Source organism: Eptesicus fuscus, chromosome 15, assembly GCF_027574615.1.
Source record: "Eptesicus fuscus isolate TK198812 chromosome 15, DD_ASM_mEF_20220401, whole genome shotgun sequence".
Taxonomy (NCBI): domain Eukaryota; kingdom Metazoa; phylum Chordata; class Mammalia; order Chiroptera; family Vespertilionidae; genus Eptesicus; species Eptesicus fuscus.
This window is the reverse complement of record NC_072487.1, coordinates 39,629,082-39,643,431: the sequence shown is the minus strand read 5'-3', so window position 1 is coordinate 39,643,431 and position 14,350 is coordinate 39,629,082. Positions and strand designations below refer to the sequence as shown.

The following is a 14,350-nucleotide window of genomic DNA, read 5'->3' as shown; positions in this document are numbered from 1 at the left end:
GAGCATTTAATACATTAATGTGTATAATCAATGTTTAGAAATCAAATGGAAAATTTTCAGATTTAGATATCTGGTGCTCTTGGCAATTAATAGAATGCTCTCCGGCCGAAACCGGTTTGGCTCAGTGGATAGAGTGTCAGCCTGCGGACTCAAGGGTCCCAGGTTCGATTCCGGTCAAGGGCATGTACCTTGGTTGCGGGCACATCCCCAGTAGGGGGTGTGCAAGAGGCAGCTGATCGATGTTTCTCTCTCATCGATGTTTCTAACTCTCTATCCCTCTCTCTTCCTCTCTGTAAAAAATCAATAAAATATATATTTTTTAAAATAGAATGCTCTCCAAATATATTAAAAATCGCCTTGGAAATTATTTTTTATTTCAAGAGAAGTTTTTAATTTGAACAAATAATAAATGGACAAGCTTAAACTTCAGACTTCATGAATGCCCAATTTCTAAGGAAATTACTAATGCACTTAGGAAATAAAAATTTGCAACAATAAAAAAAAAAAATGGCCCTAACCAGTTTGGCTCGGTGGATAGAGTGTCGGCCTGCGGACTGAAAGGTCCCAGGTTCGATTCTGGTCAAAGGCATGTACCTTGGTTGCGGGCACATCCCCAGTAGGAGGTGTGCAAAAGGCAGCTGATCGATGTTTCTCTCTCATCGACGTTTCTGACTCTCTATCCCTCTCCCTTCCTCTTTGTAAAAAATCAATAAAATATATTTTTTTAAAAATGCCCTTGGTCTTAACCCTCTATAAAAACACATGGTAGCAAGACAACACGATGATAAAAAAAAAAGTCTCCTTTATTTAAAGCAGAAGCCCTTTAAAACCTAATATAAGGACCAAGATATACACTGTGTCTAAGGAAAACAAAAGCGAATCTCTAGAGACACTGAACTGAGCTTAAGCTAAATCACTCGAAACTTACCTGACGAACACAGAGGGGCCAAATCTATAGTGGAGGGCATTTCACTATTTCCAGTTAGCACTAGAACTCTTGTATAACAGCACAAACACTGGATGTGTAAGAAATATTACCAAACACACAGGAGAAAGTAATTAGAGAGCAAAGAATAAGTAACAACTGAATCTGAGCCCCTCTCCATTCAGAAAACAAGACTTCCAGTCTGCTTCTGTGGCACCTGCAAGAGACGCCACCAAAGTCCATTTCCTAAAACAGGAAAGTGGACTCAGAAAGGCCACCTGTAGGAAACCAATGCGCTGTCTAAGACATTCATTTCTCCCAAGATCATCTACTTAACAGCCTTGAACCTAGAAATGGTTCCCCTGATAGCATCTTCTCTCAAGTCCCACAGCAGTGCTTCCGCAAAAGGTTTGCAGGGCTCCTAAGGGCCACGGTCCTTCCCTGAATGTGGTGAGCTGTGCCTGGTGGAAATGTTGGACATGGCACCTGGGGCATTACAGAGCCGCAACTGGCATCTCGCTGAAGGCTCAGCCCAGAAGGCGTGGGCAGGGGGATGCCCCTGGTGATGAGTCCCTTCTCCAGCTTGTCTAGTTCTGAGAGCCGAGAGTGCTCATGGAAAGGGGGGCGAGACAGAAGTCGGCAGGGTCCGAGAAGGCCCAAGAAGTTGTGGAGGTCCAGAAAGAGTCACCCCCAAGATGGGCCTCTGTGGTATACAGATCGTTTTGAGCTAAAGGTAACTTTAAGCCGCAGGCTCAGCAGAAACGTTTGCCCCCCACTCTTAACTGCCTAGAAGAATCTGAATTCACGGCCTTTCCCACAAGAGATTATCAGTGGTCAACTTTTCAAGCCACCTCTATGATAGGGCAAACTTGTATGTTCTCAGCAGCTGCTCTTCTTCTCACCTTGCAATGACCCTTTTTAGCCCCCGAGGTGCATGACCTCACCCCTAACTCAGAACTTCTTACAGACCTCATTCCCCCTGTCTGCGTAAACCTCTCCTGCACGTGGAATCGCTGACTCATATGCGGGGTTCCCATACATATGTGTATATATTAAATTTAGTTATATTCTTTTGCAAATCTGCCTCATGTCTATTTGACCCCACAGAGTCCAAGTGACTTCCAGAAAAGGTCAAAGAAATGTTCAGGCCCTAGCCGGTTTGGCTCAGTGGATAGAACATCAGCCCAAAGACTGAAGGGCCTCGGGTTTGATTCCGGTCAAGGGCACATACCTCAGTTGCAGGCTCAGGCTCAATACCCCACCCCAGGCAGGGCACCTGCAGGAGGCACTCAATTGATGTGTCTCTCTCACATCGATGTTTCTCTCTGTGTGTCTCTCTCCCCCTCCCTTCCACTCTTTCTAAAAATCAATGGAATGTCCTCGGGTGAGGGTTAACAACAACAAAAAAGAAATGTTCAGGTATTTTCCCAAACCAGATCATATTTGGGGAGAGGGGAGAGGGGCCCAGGAGAATAAAAGTCCCTAAAGAATGACAGAGAAGTCCCTAGAATTTCCCTAGAGAATGACAAAGGTTGGACAAGTGAAAAGCTGTGGTTTTCTGTTGCTGTAGTTAAAATAGGGTAATTACAGGACTTTTCTTTTGAAAATGTCCCCTCCAGTCAAGAACTGGGCATAGGTGAAGGTTGTATATGTAGATTCAGTGACTAACTCAGCTACTCCCACTCCAAGGCACCCTGCACACTCATTCCTGAGGCTGTAAGTTGCTCATGATTTTAACTCTTTCTCATTAAAAGACATCCAGAAAATCATTTCTCTCTATGAAATGGGGCCATGAGCCGGGGAAGGCAGGGGACTGAGACGCTGGAATTTGCCCTTAAACTTCTATGAATATTCCTGGTCCCTTCCCAAACCCTTGAGCCTGCAGAACTATTTGCTGTTTATGATGTGGATGAGTTGACAGAGAAAAAAATAACCTCTCTGCCCACAGGGACAGAAGCGGGGAAACTCACCACTCTCTCCCCCGGCAGTGGCTTTCAACCAACACTCAGCGGTATCTAAATTGCAGGCTTTTATAATAATTACCAGGAATTTGCCCTCCTTCAGTACCCACTGTCCAGTGGCAAAAGTAACCTGTCTTCTCTTGTCATCTGTCCTAACAAATTGCAATTCTTTATGGCCTGAAGTGTGTTTAGTGGAAAATTAATACTCAAGAGCACTATAATAGTTTTTAACAGAATTTTTGTTGTTATTGTTTAAGTTCTAAAGTTTTAGCAATAAAACTTATACCCATGAGGACAATTCAATGTTCTTAAAACTGTCATTATACCGGAATCCCTATAAGTATAGAAATGTTAGTTTCTTTTTTGAAAAAGAGGCTTTGGTTTCTTGTGTAAGAACTACGTTAACTGACAGAGTGAAGGGTGGGCTGAGAACAACTTTCTTAGAGGAAGAATCGCTGTTTCTCTTCCAGAGAGGAGCACCGTAAACCTTCCTTCCTGGAATAAAACATGGCCATTTCTATAAAGCAAGGTCTGAATTAGAATCCCTGGCTTAGAACTGTTACCTCCAAAGAAGACAGAAAAAAATAAATGTCAGAGAAAAGAGGATTCTGAACAATATTTTGCACAGAATTAATTTCTGAACACCAGCTAAAGATATATCCTTAGCTCGCAAACCTATGGAGTTGATGTTATCGAGTCATCATGAGCTTTATTCATTTTCCAAACATGAAAGTCCTCAGCCATTCATGAATGCCCACAGTTTGCACGGGTCTCCTTGGCTGTGCCTGTAGGGTCCAGACACATTTCTGCACGGCCACCCTGATGTTCTCTTCCACTAGGCAGCTACAAAAACAAAAATAAAAAACAAAACAAAAACCCTCGACTGCCCTATCCAACCACAGCCCAAGTGAAATCATATTAGACCTGTTTACGAACATGCTATGTCCTCTTCCCACCCTTTCTCCTGGTGGCTCAGGTGGTTGGAGCATCTGGTACACCAAAAAGGTGGTGGGATCAGGGATCGAGCCTGCAGCTGAGGTATGTGCCCTTGACCGGAATCAAACCAGCAACCCTTCAGTCCACAGGCCAGCACTCTATCCACTGAGCCAAACTGGCTAGGGCTCAATGTTTTGTTTTCTTTCTCTCTCCCTTCCTCTTCCTCTGGAAATCAGTAAAAACATATCCTCCGGTGAGGATGAAAAAACAATTTGAGACCAGACTTAAAGCTAACGTTCATTTCCCATTACTATCTTCTGCCTCTTCCTCCAATGAAAGCCTAGTCCCTAGAACAGTGGTCGTCAAACCGCAGCTCGAGAGCCACATGCGGCTCTTTGGCCCCTTGAGTGTGGCTCGGCATTAGAACCACTTCTTCAAAATAGACTCGCCCAGGCCGAAAACCGACGTCTGCGCACGGGCCACGAGGTTTCAATCGCACTGTACGTGCGCGCCCGCACGTGGTATTTTGTGGAAGAGCCACACTCAAGGGGCCAAAGAGCCGCATGTGGCTCGCGGGCCGCGGTTTGCCGACCGCTGCCCTAGAATATCTGAACTCTATTAGCCTGTCTTGATGCCTAAAGTCCTATTAAAGAGTACAGTGGTCCCCCTTATGCCCAGGGGATAAGTTCCAAGATTCCCAGGGGATACGGGAAAATGCAGATAGTACCTATATATATACTATTTTCCCCCTACAAATTCATACCTTTTCACGGAAAGGAAGCACTTGTCTTTGGCATATCCAAATTGTCAGCATCCTTACTCTTGTGCTTTGGGGCCATTATTAAGTAAAATGAGGGCTCCTTGAACAGGGGCACGGTGATACCGAGACACTCCATCTACCGAGACGGCTACTCCGTGACTGACAGGTAATAGTGGTAACCGGGAAAAGGGACGATTCCTGTCAGGCGGGATGGTATGAGATTTTATCACACTCCTCCGAAGGAGATGAGATTTAAAATTTGTGAATTGTTTACTTCTGGAATTTCCCACTTCATGTTTCCAGACCGAAGGTGAGTGCGGGTAACTGAACCATGGGCAGCAACGCCGTGGATCAGGGGGGACCACGGTAGCTCAACTGAAAAGGGAATTCCTTCCCGGAATCTTGTTTTCAGCTCGCCTTATTTTTAAGTCAGACACCTTTGGGAAGGGGATGACGATAAAGCCATGATGGGTTTACCACAGAAGGCGTGAAGCGGTGAGTTAGTTCACTCTCAGGGCCCTGTGGAACTGAAATGACAGGAAACCAAGTCCCAGAGGATGTCAGTGAAGGAGACCAGGGCGGTCCTGACCCAGATACTGCTGTAAGGCTCTCTGGGCATGTGGCCCTGGTCCCTGAAGGTGCCATCATCAGAGCCCAAACTCATGGCTATGGTCTGCGGGCCTGCCTAAGGTTAGGTCTGAAGCAGCAAGGACACCTGAGGGGAAATCATGGAGGAGCAGACACAGACCCAGGCCCATCGAGGGTCAGAGCATATCCGAAAGGCCCAGGTGTGTTAGCTAAGTGATGTGGGGCATGTGTCCAAGCAGGAGAAAAGCAGGCCAATGACCAGGGTTCGGGACAGACAAAGCAGCAGATACCCCAGTGCCAGTCAATAAGAGAGCGCCCCACACGTCAAGACGTCAGAAAGATGCAGTACCAACCAAGTACCACTGTGGAGAACAGAACTCCTACCACGCCAGTGCCAAGTCCCAGGGACCCTTCAGGGGCCCCCATATTTAGATATCCAGTCGCTCCTAGGGAGTGGGAAGGCACGAGGCAAAGGTCAGAAGCAGCCCTGCGGAGGGGCCAGGCTTCCTGGAAGAGGAGCGGGCACCACCAGCAGTGACGCCTGCTTCACCTTTCAACTTAACTCGGGCCCCGCCCGGGTCTTTGGCAGCTGCTGGGGTGCCTTAGATTTGGAACCTGAGCACAGAGGAATGAAAGAGAATGATGTATTCTCCAACAGAAAAAATAAGGCGGAAAACCATCTCTCCGGCACACGGTTCAGAAAATAGCTTTGGAGGGGATGGTTTCTGTTGTCACATTTCACAGCCAGTTTCCATGCCTGAAAAAAACGAGTGAGAATGCCTTTCAGGGTAGGTCCTCCCGGGGCGATTGATGAACTTGCACTGACTCATCCAACAACGGGGCCCCCAAAGCAGAAAACCCCGTCAACCCGGCGGCGAGGCAACGTTTTAGGGAGAGTCGTTCGGAATCCGGTTTTCAAGCGAGGCACTACGAGGCTCCGGGGATACTTCCCAATGTGGAGTCTGAGACCTGCCAACTGGCCAACAGCCTCGCAGGGCTTCTCTCAGCCTGGCCGCCCTCCGCCGTGCTCAGAGACACTGCTATTGGAGGGGTCCTTCCCCCAAGTACGGGCTGGGTCAGGAGGTTCATGGAAGACACAGCCACACCAGAACACGCTCCAGTGGAAGCCACTGCTTTGTCTCCTGCAAGGAAGTTGATTCAAGTCTTTTCTCCCTAGACAAGGGAGGGAATCCTGAAATAGAACCAGTGAGTTTCTCAGAACCAAGCAAAATCCCTGGAGTGTCAGGCTGCCGGAAAGACTCCCTAGCGCTGCCGTCAGATCCTCCTAAAGGGCCCAAGGCGGCCCCTGTCGCAGTATTCACTGAGCTTTTCCCTAGGGTCTGCCTTCATGTGAATTCAGGCTGCCCGGAAATCAGGAGCACTAACCTAGGAAAGAACCACACGGAATGTCTTCTTTGGTCCCAGGAATATAAAACCAAGGTAACTTACCAAATGCTGAGGGATGCTAATGAGCTTTAAAATCCCACGCTAATCAAAATGCACAAACACAAAGCTATCCCCCACCTCTTACCCCAAGAGCAAGTTGAGGAATTTTCCTTGTGACTCTCTAACATTTCTACAGATGCCCAAACATCAAGTGGGAAAGGACTGGCGGCAAGAAGGAATAAAAAGGAGGTGGCCGCAGCAGCCCCACCAACGACTTGTGTAAGTGATTTAAATCTCGGACCCTCTTTAACCCACGCTGCAAACTAAACACCCACAGCTACTGTTAACCCTCGGACAAACAGGTACGCAGGCAGGTAGAGGGCTGATATGCAGACATTGAAATTCTCCATTCCTGTGTAGAACCAATTCTTGTTTTCCACTGACTGCTAGACCAGACGAATGACTTGCTCTTTAATTCGGAGCAAATCTCTCCAATCCACAGTTCCCTGTGTGCACAGCAAGTCTCCCTGGCTTCTCTGAGAGACGGAAAAGCTCAGCCCCCGTGCAGTCAGGCGAACGGGGATAGGAGGACATATCAAATTATTTCATTTCTGCCCAAGTCAGACGACTTTCCCCCTGTTTTTCCTACCAAACTCTTCCTCAGCATTCGAGACCCTGCTTAAATTTCCCCTTCCTGTGACGCGTTCTCAGCTTCCTGGAGCTCCTTGACCTGCACTTCCCAGTTCTCTGGTCACACTTGGATGCTATCTCCTATGACATGCTTTGTAACGTTTCTGTTTAAGACAAGCTCACACATTTTTGGAAGGAAGATCAGTTGGTACAACCCCTTTGGAGAACATTTTGGAAATGTCTTTGAAAATGACAAGTCACGTGCCTTCGAACAATACATCAACCCCTCTGTCAGGACTTTCTCTTGTAGATTTATTCACGAGGTAAGCAACAAGTTATAACAAAAGAATGGAAACAATCTAAATGCTCGCTAATATAGGTCTGGTTAAATAAATACAATAGAATACCATGCGGTTGTTCAAAAAGAACTAGGAAACTCTCTTTATACTGATTCCTAAAAATTTCCCCCCAAAACTCCTGTAATTTGTTTGATAGAGAATCTCCCCGCAACAACCCAGCTTTACTGAAGTATGATTGACAAATTTATAGAGAATCTTGACTTAGCTCACATCAGCCCACGGAAAGTGCCAAGTGCATCTCCATCTCTCTCTCTCTCTCTCTCTCTCTCTCTCTCTCTCTCTGACAAATTTTGTTTTCCTCTGCGCAATAAGCAAGGGAGCAACGGTTTGGCAATGGTTTTCATTGGACATGAGCTATAAGGTAAAGGAGATTAAAATCTGCCACTCAAAAATATGCCACTTTGGTGTAAGGGTTATTTTGAGCTGAAGGCAGGTGAGTAAAAGCAGACACAGGAAGGACTCTTTATCCCAAGCATGTCAAACTCAAAGGCTCACACGGGCCAACTAAACAAGGCTTAAGTTTATGTGGGCCACAAAAAACAAAAGCTTCAATTTTCATAGAAATGTAGTTTTATTTCGATAGAGACATGCTGAATACAAAGGGCTGAAATAAATGAGTAATTGTTAACATAAAATAATAGAACATTTTAATTAAAATTAATATTTTTTTCTTGAACATTAAGTTACCAGACACTGAATAACTGCACAAATAAGTGTAACGCAAATAAACCTATTTTTCTTGTTCTCCGAAAGCAAAATATTTCCTGTTGCGCACACCAAACAAGTCAGTACAAGACTAATGACGTGGCCAAAACCGGTTTGACTCAGTGGATAGAGCGTCGGCCTGCGGACTCAGGGGTCCCAGGTTCGATTCTGGTCAAGGGCATGTACCTTGGTTGCGGGCACATCCCCGGTAGGGGGTGTGCAGGAGGCAGCTGGTCGATGTTTCTCTCTCATTGATGTTTCTAGCTTTCTAACCCTCTCCCTTCCTCTCTGTAAAAAATCAATAAAATATATTAAAAAGAAGGATAGGGGAGGGTAGGGGGAGGGTGGGGGGAGGGGGAGAGTTCAACCAAAGGACCTGTATGCATGCATATAAGCCTATCCAACGGTTAAGTTCAACAGGGGATTGGGGCATGCGTGGGGAGAGGGGTGGGATGGGAATGGGGGGATGAGGACAAATATGTGACACCTTAATCAATAAAGAAATTTAAAAAATAAATAAATAAATAAATAAAATAAAATAAAATATATTAAAAAAAAAAAAAGACTAATGACGTGGCAATCGGCTGCTAAAATACTTGCTGCTAGTATTAGTGGAGAGAAATGGTGTGCCTGAGCTTATGGCACCATAGGGAAATGAATGCAACATGATTATAGTAATCAGTCATTAGTGAACGTTGTAGTTCATTATTAATAATTATGTATAACACGATATTATGAAAATTAAGTTACAAAATTTTTATTAAAACATTTCTTACATACTGTTATAATGTCTGGGCTGCAAAAATATTCATTGTGGGCTGCATGCGGCCCGTGGGCCCCGAGTTTGACATGCTTGCTTTATCCTCTCCCTATCGGCCTAAAAGCAGGGCATAAATTCCCCTTGTGAAGGTACCCCTCCCAGCATGTCCCCATACAAGAAAGAGAACAATCCTTATCACTGGAGTTGGAAATGGCACCTGAATGAGTCTGTATAAACAAGCCTTACTAAAATGGCCCTTATCTTTCATTAGTTTCCCCCATATATTTACCTTCCCACAGTTTATTTCCCATAGAAGCCTGACCCTCTTGTTCTTTGTCTAGTCACACTTAATCACTATTTGTTAAAATGATGTCTGAGCTTCCAAGATTAACCGCTTCTTTGGGTTTTTCACTTCTTTTCTGTATATTCCCAACTATATATATAAAAGCCTAATATGCAAAGTGTCCCCTTGCGATTTCAACTGGCTGGGAGTTCGATCACTCGCTATGCTTTGCACTGACCACAAGTGGGCAGCATGGAACGAAGGAAGGCCCCCGCCGGCAGCTGGGGAAAGGAAGCCCCGGCCAGCAGCTGGCAGCCACTAGGGACCCTACCTGTGCACAAATTTCGTGCACTGGGCCTCTAGTGTACATATAAAATTAAAAACAAAATGAATTTTTATGCATTTTTCTTCTGTTAATCTATTTTTTTCTCAGTTTAATTCACAGGACCCAGACATAGAACCTAAGAGGGTAGAGGAAATAGTTTTCCTCCCTTACAGAGGCGCGTCAGAAAAACTAGTTACTAGTCACAATGAAGTCCAAGCAGTGGGAATGTTAACACAAAAGGGAGGGGACCCCCACTATTTTCAGAAGTAGTGCTGATGGACAGTGCCTCCAGTCTTTGCTACTTTATGGTGAAGCTACAAGATGTACCCAACCACAGTCTCCCTCACCTTCTTCCAGACAAAGACTTCATTATGTATCAAGACTTTTTATGTATGTCATGCATAAAAAGTTTAGTTGCTATGCAGGTACAAAGAAATAAAAGATTATTCTATTCTCGGGAAGTATCTAATAGTCTAATACAGACCTATTGAAAGAGGGGTTATACAAAGCAAATATAAAAAATACAATTGCGCCCTAACTGGTTTGGCTCAGTGGATAGAGCGTTGGCCTGTGGACTCAAGGGTCCCAGGTTTGATTCCGGTCAAGGGCATGTACCTTGGTTGCAGGCACATACCCAGTAGGGGGTGTGCAAGAGACAGCTGATCGATGTTTCTCTCTCATCGATGTTTCTAACTCTCTATTCCTCTCCCTTCCTCTCTGTAAAACATCAATAAAATATATTTTTAAAAATACAGTTGCATAAGTTAATAAGGATGGCTGCCCAACAAAACCTCGTCCAATCTAACAGAATCCTCACAGGTTTCTCTGAGCAAAATGCAGAGACTCCAGTTAAGGCTTGTGTTCCATTCCTGGGTCAAACCAACCACTTCCTAGCTTTGAGACCTCAAATAGTTTTCTATTAGGATCTACCTTTTAGGGAAGTTAAGATAATCAAATTAGATGGGGCATTCAAAGTTCCTGGCACAGTTCCTGACACTTAGGAATAAATGTTAACTATTAGCACCACCACCACCACCATCATCATCATCATTACCCTGTCATTTTCAAGGTGTTTCTCAAACTTTATAATGGAGCACCTCTGACATTCATCTATTAAGAGGGGGAAAAAATATATGAAAGTTCAGATGGTTTTGGATGAAGACCTTTTTCCTCTCAATGGTGTTATATAAGCAGCATATGTGTGACATCTTTGAAGTTTGTTTTTTACTGTGTCTACAAAAGAACCCAAAACATTGGCATTTGCTTCTTCAATGTCCCACAAATTTATTTTCAGAAGGCATGTGAAATATGTATGCTGCTTTACTTCCACCATCAAAATCAATACTTCCAGCTACAGTGGAGGGTCATCAAACCTGCTTTGAATGCAAGGATTGTAGCCACATCTCATTCAATATCCTTTGGCCCATTTTAAATCAAGTCTCAGAATAAAGTCTCTTTAAAAAAAAAAAAAAGGCTTTGTGAGAACATAAGTCGTTTTCTCCACTCCAACAAGCCGGACAGGTTCACCCTAATTTAACTGCAAGGCTCCAGAGGGTGGCTGAAAGGAGCAGAAATGCCACATGTGTGTAAAACAGTAGACGGTAAAGAGGATTCCGTAAGAAATGAGCAAAACCACAAAACTGTGACACATTTTAGCAGATGGAGTACCATGGTGACACATCTAACAATTCGAGACCTGGGATGGCCAACAGTGACCACATAGGAATAAAAATCACCCGTAAACAAGGGAAAGTTAAAATGTGACAGAATTGATTTTTCAAGCAGAGGACAGGTTTATTCCTATAGAGAATATAGGAAACATGGCAGCCAACAGCAAGGCACTTAAAATGGAATCTGATTCTGTTCTGGGAATAACTGTTTGTATTTTCTTTTTCCAATGAAATGGATTTGAAAAAGAAAGAGAAAAAAAACTAGGGAAAAACAGTGGTTATCACCAGATGATAAGTAGGGATGGTTTTTATATATTTATTATTTTCTAAAGGTTCTGTAATAAAAATATTACTTTTATTTTTAACTACAAGATTTTTTTAAAAAAACAAAATGGACACATCAGCCATTCACTTGTAGGAACAACCTAAAATTAATCTGTGCATATGTAAATCTCCCCCATGAGACTCAAGACCCTCAGGAATGAGAACCTATTGCATTGTTCCTTGGAATCCTAGGGTCTAGCACAGGGCCTACATATATTAAGAAGTGCTTTTGGCAAATGAATTTTGATTGTGGACAAAATCCCAAACAAGGTGACCCCTGGTATAGCCTCAGGAAGGAAATTAAGAAAATGAGAAAGAAATGAAGTGGCAGGGCTTTCCCACAAGCAGCTGACCAGCATTTGTCTGGGCAGCCTCCTTTCCAACAAGGTCCCCTCATGGGGGTACTGCCAATCAACCTGATAGGTACATTAGCCCACACTATAGCTTAATGTTCCTTATTGCTAAAACTTCCCAAAAAGCCCTCTGTCCTCTCTCACCTAGCTGTCCTCCTGCTCATATTGCCTATGAATTGAGCCACGCTGGTCTGCCCGGTTTTTGCTTTGCAGAAAGCTAGAGGGACCCTCTTTCTATGGTGACCTCATTTGAGTTTGGATGTCATTTATAAATGTGTGAGGAATCCCAGCTGTCTCTAAACAACCGTCATTTTCAACCATTTGCTTTCTGGTTTGCTGACGAGGAGAAAGCAGTGATGCCAGACAACAAAAACGATTCCTGGGAGTTTATCCCCAACTGGTAACACTATGGTCCTTAAACCACACCATGGGTGCATAAGTACATACTCGTGCACACACACATACACGTCACATTCAATGTCCCTCCAGTTGCAGCAAAGACATCACTTCATGTCTAAATACATTTAAAAAAAAAAACAAACACCTCGTGAATAGTTTCTCAAGACATTCTTTAAAATAAAGTACAGTACTTTATTTAGCTATCAAATAATAACTATGCTTTGTTGAATACTTGAGGTCATGATTCACATCTGAGTTTAGAAAGTGGCCACCTCCTACATATTCACTTAAAATGCAGATTCCTCATCAGATTCCACATCTAAAGAATCACAGAGCCCAATTCTAGCCAAGCCCCATCTTTGCTCACAGCAGAGCCAAAGTCCCAGCAACTTTCTCCCCACCCAGCCCACCAAAATGTACGTCTTCAGTGAATCACTATTCCACATATGTGAGTATGTACCCAATTTTCAAATCAAATGACTTGAAACCAACAATGTATGTGAGCAAAGAAAGAAAACTGAATAATCATGCAAGTTGTAGTGCTTCACTAAAGTTTAGAAAAAAATCAAGGAAAAATTAATCACTGAAACTCTATGCCTTGCAACAGAGGTTCCTTTGAAATGTAAATTGATGTTTTTCAGCCTGTGCTATACCGAAGTTCCATGAGATGGGGAGGAAAAAAACCTGAGTATGTCAGAGCTATTTATTTTCCGTGTCCTGCGTTTCCCGTAATTACCTACCCAATGAAGGTGGGAAAGTTTGTTATGCAGACCTGATCTGAAATACATCAGTCCCTTTTAAATTCTCTTTTCTCCCTATCGCAGAAAATATTCTAGAGTAAAGTAAAAAAAAAAAAAAAAAATGAACCGGGACGATGGGCCAAGAAAACGGCTTTGAGTCATTTAGTAATCGCGCCCTCTCCGGTGCAGAAGGCCAAACCACCGGGGGAGCGGAGGCGAGGGACTGGCCTTGCACGATAAAGTGACACTTCCGAACAGCTCAAGCCGAGATTCCTCTGCCGCAGCCGCGATTGTTCTCGCCATGAACCCGAGTACACGTTTTCTAAATGTGTTTCCCCCCCAAGATCCCGAGATCCATTTCCAACGCGGTTCCTCTCCAAAGTCCCAAAGGAGCCTCGCTCACCCACCCCACCCTGCACGCAGCGCACTTCCTGTTCTCTCGGGCCGGTCAAGAACTCTAACTTGACAGTGACACACACTGAGAAAAAAAAAAAAAGGAAGTGGCTACAAGACCATTTCAAGACATTTACTTAATTTTCTTTTTTAAAAGGGAGACCAACAGCCCTGTCCACCGGGAACGTTTCAATGGGACGAAGCCATCACGCCCGCTTGAAACGTCGCAGAGAAGGTCAATGTGGTAAAACCGAGGGCGACAGCACTTTTAAAATACACTTTTTAAAAAAATCTTCGAAATCCTCTCGCTATCCGAAACGATCCCTCCCCTTCAGCGAACGCAACAAAGCGAACACACTCCTCTCCCGGTGGGTCGTACCCCGAGAGCGAGGCTCCGGGCCGGGTACGTGCCGGGTCTGCCCGGCCAAGGGGCAGGGGACGCGCGCTGCAGGGCACCGAGGCGGTCAGGGGACCCGGCGGGCACCTCCCTTACCTGGTTTGACCGGTTTGGGTGGCGGCTTCGCCATCTCGCTTCCTGGAGCAGCTGATCCTAAAAGACGACGCACGAAAAGCCAAGCGAACGCCCCGCCAGCCGGCACGCCGGGAAACCCAAGGTCCTTTTCTGTCCGGTTGGCAGCGGTGCGCCTCCCGGGACCCGCGCCCACCCTTGGCTGCGGGACGAGCGGACGCAGGCAGAGGGGCTCGGCGCAGTCCCCGCCCCGCCCCGCGGCCGCCCAGCCGTCCAGAGCGCGCGGCCGGGCTGACGAGGAAGTGGCCGCCGCCTCGCCGAGCGCTCATTGGCTCCCCGGCTGGCAGCTGCGGCGCGGCGGCGGGGGCGCGGGCGGCGGGAGCG

General features: G+C 45.3%; 1 protein-coding gene across 1 annotated transcript in view; it reads right to left on the bottom strand.

Annotated features, from left to right (window-relative positions):
- The window catches only part of OSTF1 (osteoclast stimulating factor 1), a 61,090-nt gene extending 46,816 nt beyond the window's left edge, over positions 1-14,274 (bottom strand). The window contains exon 1 of the mRNA XM_008142068.3: positions 13,991-14,274. Within this exon, the coding sequence (XP_008140290.1) occupies positions 13,991-14,024 (34 nt within the window). The 5' untranslated portion in view covers positions 14,025-14,274. The remainder of the gene's footprint in view (positions 1-13,990) is intronic.
- Between the last annotated feature and the right edge of the window lie 76 nt (positions 14,275-14,350).